The 18,671-nt window shown below is 37.1% G+C and overlaps 1 protein-coding gene and 1 pseudogene across 1 annotated transcript in view; both read right to left on the bottom strand.

Annotated features, from left to right (window-relative positions):
- LOC102862830 overlaps positions 1 to 198 on the bottom strand; it is a 43,004-nt pseudogene extending 42,806 nt beyond the window's left edge.
- Positions 199 to 8,718: 8,520 nt separating this feature from the next.
- The window catches only part of LOC102862421 (sucrase-isomaltase, intestinal-like), a 146,647-nt gene continuing 136,694 nt past the window's right edge, over positions 8,719 to 18,671 (bottom strand). The window contains exons 14-18 of the mRNA XM_006888238.1: positions 17,779 to 17,947; positions 11,318 to 11,434; positions 10,132 to 10,280; positions 9,238 to 9,322; positions 8,719 to 8,787 (exon numbers count right to left, since the gene is read on the bottom strand). Coding sequence (XP_006888300.1) covers positions 8,719 to 8,787; positions 9,238 to 9,322; positions 10,132 to 10,280; positions 11,318 to 11,434; positions 17,779 to 17,947 — 589 coding nt within the window. The remainder of the gene's footprint in view (positions 8,788 to 9,237; positions 9,323 to 10,131; positions 10,281 to 11,317; positions 11,435 to 17,778; positions 17,948 to 18,671) is intronic.

Below are 18,671 nucleotides of genomic sequence, written 5' to 3'. Positions count from 1 at the left end.
CTACTATTTATCACATAACTATAAGAGACATATAAAGATATAGAGGTTTTGCTAAGGTCAAAGAGGCCATGACAAGTTGAGACCTTTGCAAGCCAACATACCAGTAAAACGAAAACAGACCCATTTTTGGGTCTTACCTTTTGTAATGGTCGAAATTTTACAAACACCTGATACTGAATCCAGAATTTCTAGTTCCATTCTCTCTAAAACCTACTGCTATTATCTTTGCTTTTCTTAAATTTCTTTTTGAGTGCACGTGTATCCCTACAACAAATCCCAGGCTTCAGCTGGCTTGATTACATTGCTATTTATTGCAATGGAAAGAGCTTGGCTCATGGATTAAAATCTTTTCTATACACTGCTACCAAGAAATAGCACAGAAACGGGTTTACTTTTAAGAATTGAATTGTTTGTACAAATTGGATAAGCCCACAAAATCTTATCCCATTTTTAATCTTAATTATTTGCTAATATATTCATGGCCCAATTTCCACTATGTAAAGAAGGAAACCTAATTCTAAACATCCAGATAAACTAGAAACCTAGTCATCAGGATTATACAGTCCACACCTCTCAGAGTCCTGTAAGACGTGTAGCTTTATAAAATAACAAAAAACACACTATTTTAATAATTTAATTAGTAGTTTTATTTTCAAGGAAATGTCTAAAATACATACCGTATAGAAGCTGTACCAGAATGCTTCAGGAAAATAGACACTCACAGACCTTGCTCCCTTTGGCAAAAATAAAAAGTAACTTTTAAAGATATTTTGCTAAATTAATATATTCCAGTAAAAAATGCCTACAAAACCACATTTCACTCTCTGGATATTGACTATTATATTATTAACTTTAAAACAAAGTGCTGATCAACCTTTATATGACCATGTATATATTAGTAACCCCTTAGGAGAGATGCTTTAACCATCAGAAAACATATTTCAAACAAAAATTATGGAATTTTAATGATTATTACTTGTTATGTGCCCTCGAGTCGCCTGTGATTTATAGCAACCCTATGTACAACAGCTCTGAAGCCTGCTCTGTTCTGAGCCTGTCTCACTGATTCTGACACACCAGCCCACATTGCCCCAATTACTGTAATCAATCCATCTCATCCAGGGTCTTCCTCTCCTGCTCTGTCCCTCCAGTCTTTCAAGCACAATGTCCTTCTCCAAGAATCAGTCCCTCCTGACCACATGCCCAAATCATGTGAGATGGAGCTTCAAAATCCCAACCTTCAAGGAGAAATTTGGTTTCACCCTCTTCAAGACAGACCTATTTGTTTTCTTGGTGGTACATGGTAGGTTTAAACTCTTCTCCAGCACCACAACTCAAAGGCATCAATTCTTTTTCTGTCATCCTTAGTCATTGTCCATCTCTCTCATACATAGCAAGTAATTAAAAGCCTAATTGATTTTTCTATACAAGCTGTTCCTAGGCTATGAAGACCTGACTTATGGACATCTCTTAATTGGTTTTAAACAGATTTGTGCCTTTTCTTTCATGGGTAACAAAGCAAAACAGGAACATACTTGAATTTTCTTAATTTCAGTTGTTAGTCACAGTAACCTGAACAGGGAAAAATTACAGTTCAAAGCGCTGTAAAAGGGAATTTGAAACATTATATGTGAGACTAAATTGTTGGTGGAACTGGAAAGCCAACATATCCAAAGGAGCATGGCCATGCACCATCTTTGACATATTACTGTTTCAGTTCAAAATCCACTTTTCATTTATGCAAATTTGTCGTAACTGTGAAACAATTGAACCAGCACTTGCTTCGAACATTTTTTGATGCAGAAGCATTCACTTGCTGCACAATTTTAAAACCATTGGTGAGACTTTGAGAGTTTTCTTGCACTAAAACAAAAGAATCACCATTATTGAGTCAATATTATAGGATAGAGTGGAACTGCCCTTTAGGTTTTCCAAGTCTGTACATTTTCATAGACACAGATTACTATGTCTTTCTCCTGTGGGATAGGCTGGGACATTCAGGCCTCTAGCCCTTTGGTTAGCAATTCAATACCATTAGGATTCTTTTTACTTGCACTAAATTAAATTAACTGAGAACTGACTGTATGCGTCTGTTCCAATGACCTACAAATCCTTAAAAATAGTTAAGAACAGATCATTTGTAACCCAGGGAATGGCTGTTTCTCAAACTATAAGTCTTATTTGAATGTAAGTATATTTTGTTAGAAACTATATAATTAACAGGGGACTCTGGTGACCTAGTGGCAAAAGCTGTGCTGCAATTATGAAGGCACATGGTTTGACTCCAGCAGCTGCTCTGAGGAAGAAGGATAGGCAGTCTCCTCCTATGTGATTAACTGTCTTTAAAACCCACCAGAGGGTCAGCTATGGGTTAGTTCTGACTTTATGACACACAACAACAAAAACATCCAAAAATAAATAAATATGACAAGATCCTTGTACCTAGGAATTTAAAATCTACTCAGTGGGGCAAAAAGTTTCTACACAGACACATTCACTTTTTAAACAAGTGGATAAAACAAGTTCTTAGGTTAAGAGTGGTTGGGACCTTGTTTAAATAGTCTCAAACTCTGTCCACGGAGAGTTGTACTGCTAACCCAAAGAAAGACAAGCAATCTTTTCCTATGCAATTTACAGCCTCTGAAAAATCATTGGAAATTCAGCACTGAGTGGATTCTCACTCAACAACAATGAATTTTTACTTAAATAGGAATCATCTCAGAGGAAAAATATTTTAACTAAGACTTGAAATATACACATAAGCCAACTATGCAAGATGCAAAGGAGGACATCAAAGGCATGAAAACCAAGTTGTGAAAGATCTTATTTGCTAGAAATACTGAAAGAAGTTCAATGTAGAGAAAAGTGAGTGAGCAGGCGGGAGCTCAGTTGGGCTGTTTGGGGAGCAAACAAACAACATGACAGGAACAACAGATGATCATTACAAGCTTGATCTGACTTCCTGTAAGCCATTTGACACTGGTCATGGAGTAAATTCTGACTCAGTGATCCTAAAGATAAGGATGTAACTGTCTTTTGGGATTTTCAAGTTATAAATCTTTTGGAAGCATGTTCCATCTCTTTTTTCTCTTGAAACATTACTGGTGGGTTCAAACTGCATCCTTTTTGGTTAGCAGTCTGGTGCTTCTAGTCACCACACCACAAGAGAAAGCTCCTCCAATTGGATTCACATAATACTGTGAATGTAAGGAAATGCAAGGAAACTAGAGAGAAGTAGCATACAGGATGCTGAGTATTGGTGAGAAAAGATGAATGATAGGACAGATACATAAAAATAAGTAGGGAATGAACAGAGGAGATACCCAGTATTTTGGGTAGGTAAAAATGATAGTTGTTTGTGTCTTACAACTGCTGGAAATAATTCCTTTGATTATGACTTCCACACTGAAGGGAGAGGGCTTTGAGGTGAATGTCAAAGTTTCATTTGTCAGCCTATGGTGAGGTATTCACTGATTAATAATTTGGTTTTTCATATTGGTTTTAAATTTTTAATTATCAGTAGAATATTTTTTAGTACAAGGTGAAAATTACTTATACTTAAAAATATTTTAAGCTAGACAAAGAATCACACTTTGAGGAAGTATGGAAATAGAAGAAATTTCAGTTGGGAAATAAAGATAGTAAAATCTAGTGTGGTAAGATTTCATTGAGTTTAAACACTATGTCTTTTGCAAAGGTGCTCTGTACATTTTTAAGCACTGTTGTTGTTATTACATGTCATCAAGTCCAAAGCAATGCACAGATAACTAACCATTCAGTGGGTTTGTGGTAAAGAGCTGTTGTGCAAATCCAAAGGTACAAGATTTGCTTCACAGAGAAAGAGGGGTAATTAACTTCTGTGCAATTTACAGCCTCTGAAAACCAACTGCAGGGTCAGTAATGAATAAGTTCCAGCTCACTGGTACGTAACAACAATATAACAAAATATTCTCCTGAAGGAGAATGCCATCTTGCTCTTGCAAAGGAAATGAGAAATATGAGCCTTGAACCTTGGATTTGAACCTTGTGCCTTTGGATTGGCATACAACTTCTTACCACTAAGCCACTAGATTTTAAAAAATAGATACAATTATTAGTATTGAAATTTTTTATTTAAGAATTAAATTGGTGTTTCCAAATCTATAATTTTGACCAATGGGTAATGTATTTAAATATTTTTCTCTGACACAATTTACTTTATAAGGATATTTAATCCATTTTTTAAAAATATTTTTAAATTTTTTATTATACCAGTTTGTTTACAAAATTCGAATGATTGTTTATCAGAACAGATTCCAATTTCCCTCACCCTCACATTCATCAAATTGTACAACCCCATGATTAATCACCCCCCACTGCAGGTCCTCATTCATCTGCTTCCACCCTTCCCCTCTCTTGGATCATTATACTCATTAAATCATTTTTTTATAATATAAACTTAAATAAAATATTAAAAACTTACATCTCCTCCCCTAGCTCCATATTACCTGCTGCTTTTACTTTCTTGCCTATCCTCATAATAGGAAGACCTGGTTTAGGGACCTTTCCAAATTATTGTGGAGTAATGCTATCAGTTGAAGGACTAAGGTGCGTATAATTTAGGCCATAGTCTTTCCAATTACTAAATATGCACCCAAGACCTGAACAATGAATAAGGATGACAGAAAAACAATTGATTCCTTTGAGCTGTGGTGTTGGAGAAGAACACTGAATATCTCATGGATGGCCATGGGATGAACAGATGTGTCTTGGAGAGGGTGCAGCCAGAGTGCTCTTTGAAGGAAAGAAAGATGAGGCTTCACCTCATATATTTTGGACATATTGTAGGGAAGGGTGGAGGGTAGGCAAAGGAGAAGAAGATCCTCAACCAGGTGGATTGACATGGTTACTGCCGCAATGAGCTCAAGTGTGTCATGAAGTCTGAGGATGGTGCAGGACAGAAAAGGGTTCAGACCTTTTGTTCATAGGGTTGCTATGAGTTGTTTTCAACTCAATGGTACCTAACAACAACAACAACAACAACAACAACAATAAGGTAAAGACAAAACAAAGCAAAACAAAACCCCCAACAACCAGAGTTATAAAACATAGTTGCTTTGAAGAATTCTATAAAGAGCCAGTCTCAGCTCTGTGTGTGGATGTGATGAATTTAAAGCTAGACAAATTTGAGATAATAAGCAGGAAATATTGAAAGTAATTGTTGTTGTTGTTGTTATGTGCCATCAAGTTGCTTGCGACTCATAACGACCCTATGTACAAGAGCTCTAAATGGTGTTCTATCCTGTGCCAACCTAGCCATCTCAAACGCACTTATTCCCACTGCTCCAGTCACAGAATCGATCTCTCTCACCAAAGGTCTTCCTCTCCTTCACTTCCCCTCCAGTCTGCCAAACATGATGTCCCTTTCCAAGGACCAGTGCCTCCTTGCAACATTCCCAAAATATGTCAGATGAAGCTTCAGAATCCTTGACTCCAGGGAACACTCTGGCTTCACCCTCTCCAGGACAAACCTGTTTGTTCTCCTAGCAGTCCATGGTATATTCAACACTCTTCTCCAGCACCACAGCTCAAACGCATCAATCCTCTTTCTATCAGCCCTATTCACCGTCCAACTCTCTGATGCATAGCACATAACTGCGAAGACTATAGCCCGGATCAGGCGCACCTTAGTCTCCAGCCTGACATCGTCGCTCTTCAGTACTCTTGAGAGGTCCCTCACAGCCAACTTTCCCAGTGCAATTTGTCTCCTGATTTCCTGGCTGCTGTTACCAAGAGCATTGACTGTGGAGACAAGTAAATTAAAACTGTTAACTATCTCAATCTCCTCACCATCCATGCTGATGCTGCCAATTGGCCCAGTGGTTTGAATCTTTGTTTTCTTGATATTTAGCTTCAGTCCATATAGGAGGCTGTAATCCTTGATCTTCTGCAGCAAGCACTTCAGGTCCTGCTCAGTTTCAGCAAGCAGGGTTGTGTCATCTGCATAACGCAGGTTGTTGATGATTCTTCCACCAATCCTGATGCCACATTCCTCTTCGTATAGCCCAGCGTCTTGGATGATCTGTTCTGCATACAGATTGAAAAGGTATGGAGACAGAATACATCCCTGACGGACCCCCTTCTTGATTTTGAACCATGTAGTGTCTCCTTGCTTTGTTCTGACAACTGCCTCCTGGTCCAAGTATAGGTTTCACATTAGCACAATCAAATGTTCTGGGATTCCCATTCTTCTTATAGTCAGCCACAGCTTGTTGTGATCCACACAGTCAAAAGCCTTTGAATAGTCAATGAGGCACAGATAGACATTCTTCTGGTATTCTTTGCTTTCTGCCAAGATCCATCTGACATTAGCTATAATATCCCTAGTACCACGACCTCTTCTAAATCCAGCCTGCACATCTGGCAGTTCTTTGTTGACATATTGTTCCAAACGTTTTTTGATAATTTTCAGCAGAATCTTGCTTGCATGTGTTATCAATGATATTGTTAGATAATTTCCACACTCTGTTGGGTCACCTTTCTTTGGAATGGGGACAAATATCGATCTTTTCTAGTCAATGGGCCAGCTGGCTGTTCTCCAAATTTCTTGGCACAACTTAGTGAGCACATCCAGGCCAGCGTCTGTTTGTTGAAATATGTCAATTGGTATGCCGTCAACTCCTGGAGCCTTGTTTCTTGCCAATTCCTTCAGAGCAATTTGAACTTCCTCTTTCATCACCATAGGCTCTTGCTCATATGTCATTTCATGAAATTCTTCTGTGTCAGCCAATTCCTTCTGATACAGTGACTCTGTGTATTCCTTCCATCTTGTCTTGATACTTTCTGGATCATTTAATATACTGCCCAAAGTATCCTTAAGTATTGCCACCCGTGGTTTGAATTTGTTTTTCAGCTCCTTCAGCTTAAGAAACACTGAGCGAGTTTGGCCCCTTTGATTTTCTGACTCCAGCTCTCTGCACATTTCATTATAGTATCTTGTTTTATCGTCCCGGGCTGCCTTTTGAAATTTTCTGTTTAGCTCTTTGATTTCTTCCTTTAGCTTTGGCTTCTCGGCACTCTAATGCAATATTCAGAGTCTCATCTGACATCCATCTTGGTCTTTTCTTCTTTTTCATCCTTTATAACGATCTTTTGCGTTCTTCATGTACGATTTTCTTGATATTCTCTCAGAGCTCATTTGGTCTATGCTCATTGGTGCTCAAGGCCTCAAACCTGTTCCTGAGATTGATTTGGAATTTGAGTGGGATAGACTAAAGGTCAAATTTTGGTTCCCATGGACTTGATTTAATTTTCCTCAACTTCAGTTTGAACTTGCATATGAGTAGTTGGTGGTCTGTGCCACAATCAGCACCAAGCCTGGTTTTCACTGCTGATATTGAGCTTCTCCACCAAGTCTTTCCACAAATATAATCTATTTGTTTCCTATGCATACCATCAGGTGAGATCCATGTGTACAGCCTGCGTTTATGTTTCTTATAAAAGGTATTTGCAATGAATAAATCATTGAATGTGCAGAACTCTATCTTTCTATCTCCAGCCTCATTTCTCTCACTGAGCTCATATTTTTCAGCTACTGAACCTTCTTCTCTGTTCCTCAACTTTTGCGTTCCAGTCGCCCATTATTATCAATGCATCTTGATTGCATGTTTGATCAACTTCTGACTGCAAAAGTTGGTAGAAATCTTCTATTTCCTCCTCTTTGGCTCTAGTTGTTGGTGCATATATTTGAATAATAGTGGTATTCACTGGACTTCCTTGTATGCGTATGGATATTTCCTATTGCTCACCACATTGTATTTCAGGATGGATCTAGAAATGACTTTTTTAATTATGAAACCAACCCCATTTTTTCCTCACCTTTTCATCCCCAGCATAGTAAGTCATATAATCTTCTGATTCAAAATGTCCCATGCCAAGCCATCTCATTTTGCCTATACCTAGTATGTCAATATTTATGCATTCCATTTCTTTCTTAACAATGTCCAATTTTCCTACATTCATGCTTCTCACGTTCCATGTTCCTATCACTAGTGTCTGCTTACAGCTGTTCCTTCTTCTCTGTATTCCTAAGATCTCAGTCTCAATTGCCATGTCTGCTAGTCCTAGCAATAGTCTAAGTGTGCTCTACTGTACGTAGGGTTTTCGAAGGCCTGTCTTTTCAGAAGTGGATGGCCAATCCTTCTTCCAAGTCTGTCTCAATCTTTAAATATATATAGTAGTATCTAACAGACAAACATTCCACGGAAAAGAACCGATGAAAGACAATTGCCCAGTTATGACAATCACCAATAGATTCAATGTTACAGCCCACCAATGTTTTCTTGCTCCACCACCATCTCTTCTTCCTTTTGCCTACACCATTCAATACCCATCTCCCATTGACCAGCCCCTGATTGAAAGTAACTAAGAAAATTTTACTATTTGGCCCCAAAATTTTGCACTGACCACTGACTTTTGCAAATCATTGTTATGATATCTATCCTGACTACTCTCCTATGCATGTTACTTCCATCCCTACTTCTCAGCAGTCTAGTGTGTAGGGAGTTGCACTGCCAACCCAAAGGCCTTCCCTCAGTAGTGGTTTGAATCTACCAATGGCTGAGTGAGAAAAAGATGAACAACTTCCTCCTGTGCAATTTACAGTCTCAGAGACTCAGTAAAGGATCAATTATGAGTTAGTTCAGACTTGTCTGCAATGAGATTGAGTTTTGTTTTGCTTTATTCTTTCAGATTGCATTTAACATTATCTCCTCCCCGAATGATTAATATAGGGTTAAGAAGTTTTACCTAAAGGAGAAGAAAAACAAATATTTAAATTGGGAATTTGGTGTTTGTTTATGAAAAGCTATGTGTATTAACTGATGTTTTCAGAAAAGCGTTGCTTGCCGTTACAGTGGTATAGGTGAAAAGGGACTTCTAGTTCTTCTCTATCCTCTTTTTCACGTGGTATATACTTTTGTAGTTCATATGTTATTCGGCAAATTATCTTGAGGACAACTTCAGGATTACTGAGTAGCTAAACCATATATTTATATTTTGTTCAGATTTATTTAATGTTAAGTATGTTTTCCATAAGGAGGATAAGCCTATAATGTATTGTTTTCAAATAGAAGAAAGACAATGATGTAAGAACATAGAAGAATGTGGTGACCCTATTTAATCATAAGTATGAAATAACTCCAATACAAATGGTTCTAAGTAACCAAACACTGTGCTGATATAAAATGTTATACTTGCCTCTGTAAGAACTGGAGCTATCATTAAAGATGAACCCCAGAGGAATGCTTTGTCAATTTCATGAGTCTGAGGATCTGATGTAAATCTAGGTTTTAAGGGTGAAAAATCACAGATTTACTAAAAATAATACCTGGGTATAAAAGGTAACAATCTTACTCAGTCACCAGTTTCTGTGTTCTTGGGTTCATGGTGGCCAATACCAGTAAGATCAAATATACCGAAAAGGAATGATTTTAGGGTAACAGCAGTTTTAAGAGGAATAAAAATAAAAATCTAACCATAAGCAAAGCAACTGAAATCAGTTGGCTCCCCTACCAAAGAATAAAGATCTGGTCACAGTATAGGAAACAAGTTGTCTAAATTCCTTTTTAGATTTTTAAATGATACTTTTAATTGTTGGTCTTTTCCTTCTGCATCCCCCACAGCTTGTGTGCTCCAGCCCCAGCCCCATGTCCTTTCCCTATATCATTTAACATTAACCTTTCCAAGACATTTTGCAGTAGCTGTAGCTTATGCCACACTATCAAGATAGTGCAAATACACACTGTTCCATATTATACTCTAGTTATTTCAAATAACATGTTTGCTGTCTTTCTAATTTCCTGATGGCAGAGGCCAAGTTCTATTCTTTTTTACAGATTTCCTCACTCTCTTTAGGTGACTAAGCATAGTCTTTGTTTTAATTCAATTCTTAGTAATTTTTTTAACTAAATTCTTTATACTAGCTCATAAATTATTTCTAAACACATTCAGAAGTAAAAACAAAACCTACTGACTAATTATATTGGTGATTCCCTGAATATTTCCCCTCTTAGAAGAACCCAGGCTTCCAGAGTCCACATATTATAAAAGCTAGTAACTCTAAAATAGTTCTTAACTGTAACTGTTACTTACTCGTGCATCAGTCCTCGAATCACTGTACTTCCCTTGGTATGTGAATGGTAGAAGAGGGTGTACAAGTAAGGCAGCAGTGTGTATCTAATCAATAAAGCAGTTCGGGCAGCTGTAGCAAACTTTTGTCCAAACACACCAGGATCTTGTTCCTAGTTAAAAAAGAAAATAATTCAGTATATTTAGGGTCGCTATGAGTCGCAGGCGACTCGACGGCACATAACAACAACAACAACAACATTTATTATTTGAAGTGTAATGATTGCAGACTTAATTCTTTCTTGTTTTAGAAGGAGTGACACACACACTTTTTTTTAATATCATGTCTATATTTGAAAGTCTTTCACATAATGGAGTGCTGCAGAAAGGCCATCATTGGCAATTTTTGCAACTGAAAATCAAAAGTCGTTTCTAAATTAACTATATACTGCACAGTTTACAATTTGCATTACATAGGATTTGATCTCTGTACTCTGTTACCAATAGAATTTCAAATAATTTTTAGGTAAAAGTCATTAAAATGTCTTCTTAAGAGAGATAACCTGCCATGCAAGTGAGGACTGAAAATGGCATCTGCTTGATTATGCCTTCCGAATGAAGAATCTTAACCCAGATCCCGTCTGCCTACCGTCAAAACAAAAATTTGGAATTCAGTAGATCGCTGACTTGCTAATGGAGAATAATGCAAATAACGTATGTCTGCCATCTGTTACTCTAAGTTATGAAGAGAGAAATTGTTCATAGGTTATTTAACAAGATGTAATAGACCTTTTGAGGAAAAGAGTGGATTATAAACAACATATTTTTCAAGAATAATTGTTCTTGAAAATTTATTTATCTTGAGATATTTATTTCTTGTCATTCTTCCTTTTTCTCTTTGAACATTTAATTGTGATTTATGTGAACGTTTACAGAGGATATTAGCTTCAGATCCAATCTATATTTTACCATTCTCTTGAAGATCTTATTACTATAATTACTTTTATAAAAGGCCAATGACACATTTTTAAAGTATGTGAAGGAAAAGACTATTTTTATTTGCAATTTACACACACACACACACACACACACACACACACACATATATACATATATATATATATATATATAATTTTTTTTGTTGCCCCAGTTTCGACCACAAATTTTAAAAAGTGTTGAGTATAGCACTTATAAATTCACTTTTACTTGCCTGGCTTTCAAGTGAATTATGGTTTCTGGAATATGGGTAAAAGGCTCCTACTTGCATCCAGCGCAGGCAAAGCTCATAATTTGTATCTTCATTAAAACCACATATATCAGCTCCGACCTATGGAAATATTTTTACATTGCTATGTTACCAAAATAAATAACTTTTAGACCTAGTTATAAAACACATTTAAGAATTTCAGGTTACGCTATTTTGGAAAAAAAATGTGTTTAGAATTATATGGGTACTGCTTTCATGCTGTGGAATCTAAAAGCATTAAGCATGTCATACTTGGATCTATAATCAATACATTTGTTACCAGCAATCAGGAGATCAAGAGATGTACTTCACTCAGAAAGTCTGTAGTCGGAGACCTTTCCAAATTATGGAGAAGCAAAGATGTTAGTTTGAAGACTAAAGTGGGTCTGATTCAAGACATGGTCTTTTCAATCACTTACCATGTACCTGAGACCTGGACAATGAATAAGGATGACAGAAGAAGAATTGATATCTTTGAGCTGTGGTGTTCGAGAAGAGCACAGAACAGCCCACAGATGGTCAAAAGAACGCATATGTCTTAGGGAAAATGAAGCCAGAGTCCTCCTTGGAGGCAAAACTGATGGAGCTTCATCTCACATATTTTGAGCATGTTGCTAGGAGAGGTTAGTCTTTGAAGGAGGACATCATGCTTGGAAAAGTGGAGGGATGGCAAAGGAGAAGAAGAACTTCAGGCAAACTGACACACTTGCTGAACCAATGGGCTTGAGTGTGTCTGAAAATATAAGGATGACACAGGATAAAATGGGTTCAGATTTGTTGTTTATAGGTTGCTATAAGTCATACTTGAGTCAATAACACCTAACAACAACAACTCTTTATAAGAGTATTAGAACCCCTTACATTCACAGCCTTGGTAAAAAGAAAAACAAATCCAAAATCTGGGCTACAATGTAATATAAGCAAAAAGGAATTGCAGTGCCAATTCAACACAGCAGAGTTTGAATCTACCAACTGCTCAGTAGGAGAAAGATGGGCCATCTCCTCGTATGAGACTTACTGCATCTTAAAACCCTAACAGAGTCAGCTGAGTGGCTTCTGACTCAACAGCACACAACAGCAATGCACTTAAAACACTATTAATCTCAAAGTGCAATATTATAAATTGCCTGTCTTTTCATGTAATAAATTAGAAAAAGATACAGAATGTTTACAATCCAGTGGGCTAAACCAAGAATCCTAGTGACTGAACACTCAGGCTGGAAAAAGGGACTCCGGTTGATTGCAGACTGTCACAAATAGGCTTGAGCATATCAGAAATGGGGAGGATGGGGTAGGCTTGGGAAAAGTTCAGATCTGTTTTCCGGGATTGCTATGAGTCTTAGTCTACTCAGTGATTAACAACACCAACATTGCTTTACTGTTTATCATAAATTATTGTTGCTGTGAGTACCATTGAGTTGGAACTGCCCCACAGCTGACTTCCCAGCAGGTTTTCAGAGGCCGTTAATTGCATGGGAGGAGACTGCCATCCTTCTCCTCCAGAGCAGCTGGTGGATTCAAACTGCATGCCTTTGGGATTGCAGTGCAGTTTCTTACCACTGGGCCACCAGAGCTCCCCTTCCACATTATATGTTCAAATTTTAATGTTTTTAATCAATGAGCTGAATCTGCTTGGAAATGGATGGAGAAGTGGAGAAGAGGTTGAGGCTGTTAACAACTTGCTTGCTCGGCTCCACAACCAACACTCTTGGCACTAGCAGTTAGGAAATCAAAAGACAAATTTCATTGGGGAAGTCTGCTGTCAGGGACCTTTCCAAAGTGCTAAAAGGAAATGTTTTCAGTCTAGATACTAATGTGCACTCAATTCAGGCCATGGTCTTCACAATTACCTGCTGTCCATCAGAGAGTTGGACAATGACTAAGGATGACAAAAGAAGAATTGATGCCTTTGAGTTGTGGTGCTGAAAAATTTGTATTGAACATACCATAGTCCAGCAGGAGTAAAAACAAAACTTTCTTAGAGAGGGTAAAATCAAGTTTCTTCTTGGAAGCAAGGATTTTGAAGCTCTGTCTCACATACTTCGGACACATGGCCGGGAAGTACTAGTCCTTGTAAAAGGACCTCATGATTAGAAAGGTTGAGGGACAGTTCAGAAGAAGAAGACCATGGATAAGATGGATTGACACAGTAACCGGGGCAATAGCATTAGGTATGTCTGGCTCAGGATCGGGTAGGGTTCAGAGCTATTGTGCATAGGGTTGCTAGGAGTTGCATGTGACTTGATGGTACATAACAACAACAAAAACATATTCATTATGAAAATGTACATCCAAATATATGAAGCATCCACACAATTAACACCCAGGTGGAGCGTCTGATGGAAATAGCTGGTTAAGGTTTGCCAGGTTGGGGAGGGGGGAAGAATAACACTTAAGTACTTGTTTGTGTGATCATAATTAAGGACAGGTTCTATATCTAACTACATTTGTGATATACAGAAGTGTATTAGACATAGAAATGTGCCTGCACATGCAAATTATACCACATGAAAATTGTTTGCAAACCTGGGGACCAAGGAGTATGTTGGGTGACTTAAGCTGAGGAATGGGCACAACCCATGCTCTGATCTAAACTTTTAGCCTCTAGCACTGAAAGATAAAATCCTGTTCTTTATTATTTGTAGATGTCTTGCAAAAGGAACTAAGACTATCTTTTTAAATATTGATGAACTCTGTATTCATCATTGAATAAGCCACACTAATTTTATAACAAGCAATGATAAAGAATATAATTATTTGAATCTTGGATGTATTTGAATCAGATCACATTCAATAAGCCTAACTTATTCCTCCAAAGCAAAATACACAAAACTATATGGAAAAAAAAATTTACGAGTAGAAAATATTTGCATGTTGAAAGATACAAATGAAGCTGCTATTTCCCAGCACGTAAAGGCATCTTCCATTAGGGACCTCATGAAGATTTCAAAGCGTGACACTAAGAGAGAAGAGGTCTTTCCCAGAGAGCAACTACAGGCTGTGTGTTTATGTCTCTTTTTCTTCCTCTCCTCTTGGGCAGCAGATAAGATGTTCAGCAGAGACATAGATAAGGGTGTAGAAGAAAGTTGGCAGCCAGAGAGACAGAGGACAGGTCAAGAAATGGGAATCCAGGCAGGGGAGGTAGGAGAGGCATATTATCACCACCAACTCATGTAGGATATTTTCATTTGGGGCCACTATTCAGTCCATTTCCTCATTCCTCTGGTCTCCCTCCTAACACACATCCATTGGTGTGGTTTATTCTTAAGACGAACCTGGTGAGCTATTTGCTTTATGAGTTTATTGAGTACTTCCCGTGTACGGGATACTAAGATGGCCAGTTTTATGTGTCAGTTGTGTGAGGCTATGTTATGATTGTTTTTAGGTGCCTGGCCCTGACCAACCCTCACAAGCACAGCAATGTTTGAAACCACTGCAGTCACTGTGTGGATGCATCCTCATTGGGGCTTTCCTCTTTTTCACTGACCCTCTGCTTTATCAACCATGATGTTCTTCTTTAGGGATTGTTCTTTCCTGGGCAGGCTAGAGAATCCAGTCATTCAAAGGAACTCAAATCTACGCATTGTCTGAAGCAATTTTGTAGATGTGATTTTAAAATTGATAGATGCCTTAAAGCAGAGGGGATTATATTCAATAATCTACATGGAACTCATCCGATCAATTAAAAGAGTAAATCTGAGGTTTCCATGAAGAAGAAATTTGTCTTTTAGAGTGCAACCACAGCTCCTCACCTGAAGCTCCAGCCTCAGAATTGCATAACTGAGATCCGTGGACTACTGACATGCACATTATTGTCAATAGCATCATGTTCACTAAGACTCAGCGAGGAAGTATCTGTTTAAAGCTACTTGACTTCCTGACATCTAATGAAAGCCTCTCCCAGACCTGAAGTTATTTTATTCCAGTTCCAAGTTCTTTCAGAAATATAATCTTTAGCCCCACAGCTTGAGCTTTTTTTCCAGTGTTTGTTGCCCTCATTAAAACAAAACAAAACAATAAAAACAAAACATTAAGCACGGAGTTTTATAACATGCCAATTGTTGGGAAAATGTTACTCATGCAATGGGGGTAATAATTTTATTCTATTTCACTACAAATGTGTTGCTATGAGTTGTACTAGACTTGATAGCACCTAACAACAACAATAACAATGCTACAAATATTGCCATGGACAATGAGGAGGTCTTGAGCTCTTCCTGTCTGAAATTGTTTGCATTAAAATGCAGGAAACCAACCCATCTACCACTGGTCAATTGACTTTTGACAAGGAGACAAAATCCATTAAGTGGGAAATGGAAGCCTCTTTAACAAGTGGTGCTGGGAAAACTTGGCACCTATCTGCAGAAAACTAACACAACATCCACAAAACTCAGCTCAAAGTGTATTAGGAACCTAGGGATAAAATAAAAAAAAAACTATAAAGATCAACAGAGAGGAAAAAGAGTGAACAAACTGGGAAACCCTGTCTATGAATGGGCTTTCAGACACAATCTAAAGTGTACAACCAGGAGATTATAAGTTGATAAATGAGAACTTCTAAAACATAAAATCCTTGTGTACAACAAAAAATCCTTCTAAAATAAAGTAAAAAGTAAGCTCACAAACTGGAAGAAAGTATATGTAATACATATCTGACAAGGAACTTAGAACTATATTTATATAATATTATAGCATCTCAACAAGAAAAAGACTAATAACTCAATTACAATATGGGTAGAAAATATTAAAAGACTTTTCAATGAAGATATTCCAATGACCAAGAAACAGATGAAGAAATCCTTAATATACTGGCTGTTAGAGAGATGCAAATCAAAATAACCACGAGATATTATTGAACCCTAGCAACAATAGTAAAGTCTAATAAAACAACAAATGACAGATACTGGAGAGACTGAACTTTCATGCATTGTTTGTAGGAATGTAAAATGCTCCAACCACTATGGAAGGCAGTCTGATGTTTCCTCAATATATTGAAGATAAAAATTCCACTTGATCTAGGTATTATATAACTGTGAACTAACAAAATATGTTGTTGATGTTGTTGTTGATTGACTTCAAGTCAAGCACAATTCTTATCTACCCTATGAACAAAAGGCCTTAAGACCCTCTACGACTATTGACATTTATCAAAGTTTATAGAGTTTCCAGAGGCATGTTATTTAGGAAGTAGATGCCAGTACAAGAAATTATAACTGAAGAAATCAGAGCCAAGACGAGAACAGATGTATGTACACCTAGATTTACTGAAACATTATTCACAAAAGCAAGGTGATGGAAGCAACCCAAGTGCCCATCAACAAACAAAAGAATAAAGAAATACACACACACACACACACACACACACATACAGAAAGAGAGAGAAATTAATGTAATGGTATTTGAAGTGGTATTAAAAACCAAGGGAAAACTCATGAAACACTACACAATATACATGAATAAAGAGTGCATTGTAACTCAGTCACACACAAATAAATACTGTATTAGACCTCTGTTTATAAAAATAGGACGGTTATGGGTGGGTGGGAAACGGGAAGAGTGGAATAAAATGGACAGAACATTAACACTGTAATGGATTAATGAGAGGGAACATCAACCTGAAACGAATGGAAAATTGATAAAATGTATATTGCAATTCACAGTCTAGAATAGGACAGGCATACTGAATGTAGTTAACCAATCTCTTGAGCAACAAAAGTCATTCTCACTAAATTTGCACTATCCATAATATCAAATACTGCTTTTAAAAAATCATAGAGATATGAGTAACCTATTAGGAAAAAACTGTCTAGATTTCAGCACTACAGCAAATGTTTCATAGTGAATTTGTTCTTTTATCACTGATGGGCAAAAAAAAGGAGTATTGTTCTATGTGTTTGGAGTATTTAATTTCCCCCCTTCATTGGAGACATCTCTTGATCAAACTTCTTTCTTCCAAATTGCCTTCCCCCCCCCCATTATCTAGAAAATTCATAAAAATATATATTGGAGAGGAGACATTGATGGAGTTGGAGTAGAGATGTGTAACAGAAAGAAATAAACTTCTACAATTATGCTATACTCAAGTATTTTTTTTTGTGAGTTAAAACAGGGAAATAAAAGCATTAAGAAAGATATAGTTTCCTAAAATCTGTGAATGTGATCTGCTTGCATAAAGATTGCATCCTAGAAAATTCCCTGGGATATTTCTACCATTCTGTCTCTTAGGAAAGGATGAATCTAATATTGACTAAGCTACACCCCATATAAAAAACAGAGATTAAGAGAATTTTGATAGTGGCTATATGAAGTATATGATTTGGCTTGAATACAACTTCAGAGCATTTTGTTTTGATATCTGGATACAAACTCAGCTAATATGGACACAAACATTTTAATACAATTGGCTAATTCATTTTAAAACTTACGTATGGAATCCCAAAGAGATTAAATTCTAGCATGCCAATGATTGACATATGCAAATCTTTCCAACGTGAATAGTTATCACCCAGCCAATGGCCAGAGTATTTCCCACTTCCAACAAATGTTGACCGACTGACAACAAATCCACGCTTTCCTGTTGCATTCTGGACAGCACTGGAGAAAATATGAGAAAATGTTCTTCAGTATTTTGTTTTTACTAATAAACGTAATTTTACATTCCTTTCCAAAGAAAAGAATAAACCAGTTTTAAAGGATTTATACTTCGCATGTACAATTTTTTTCAGATTTCTCAATATTGCCACAATTCAAGCATTTTATCAGTGATATGAATCTTTAAGAACACTACACAGAGGAAACAAAATTGGTTCAAAAAAAGACAAATCACCATACAGAAAAAAAATTATATACACTTTTAGAAGAAGTTATTAAGCTTATGTTAAGCATAAGAGTTTTTACAGTGTTTTTAAAAGAAAAGTTTTTACTTTTATTACACATTATACTATTATACAGGATTTCTCATCCATGGCTGAATACTAAAAACTCACAATAATTTTAGCAAAATAATAATACTGCTAAGTTTCCTTAGGGACCTCTCTAAAGTACTCAAAAGCAACGTTGTCTCTCTGGAGACTAAGGTGCACCTGATACAGGCCATGGTCTTTGCAATCACTTGTTATGCATCAGAAAATTGGACAATGACTAGGGATGATAGAAGGAGAATTGACGCCTTTTAGCTGCGGTGCTGGAGAAGAGTATTGAATGTTCCATGGACTGTCAAGAAAACAAACAGATTCATCCTAGAGAGGGTTAAATCAGGCTGCTCCTTGGAGGCAAGGATTCTGGGGCTTCGTCTGACATACTTTGGACATGTTGTAAG

This window comes from Elephantulus edwardii, unplaced genomic scaffold (genome assembly GCF_000299155.1).
Source record: "Elephantulus edwardii isolate Elephantulus edwardi_28Jun2011 unplaced genomic scaffold, EleEdw1.0 scaffold00065, whole genome shotgun sequence".
In the NCBI taxonomy this organism is placed as follows: Eukaryota; Metazoa; Chordata; class Mammalia; order Macroscelidea; family Macroscelididae; genus Elephantulus; species Elephantulus edwardii.
The sequence above is the reverse complement of the archived record's forward strand: the minus strand, read 5'-3'. Positions and strand labels throughout refer to the sequence as shown.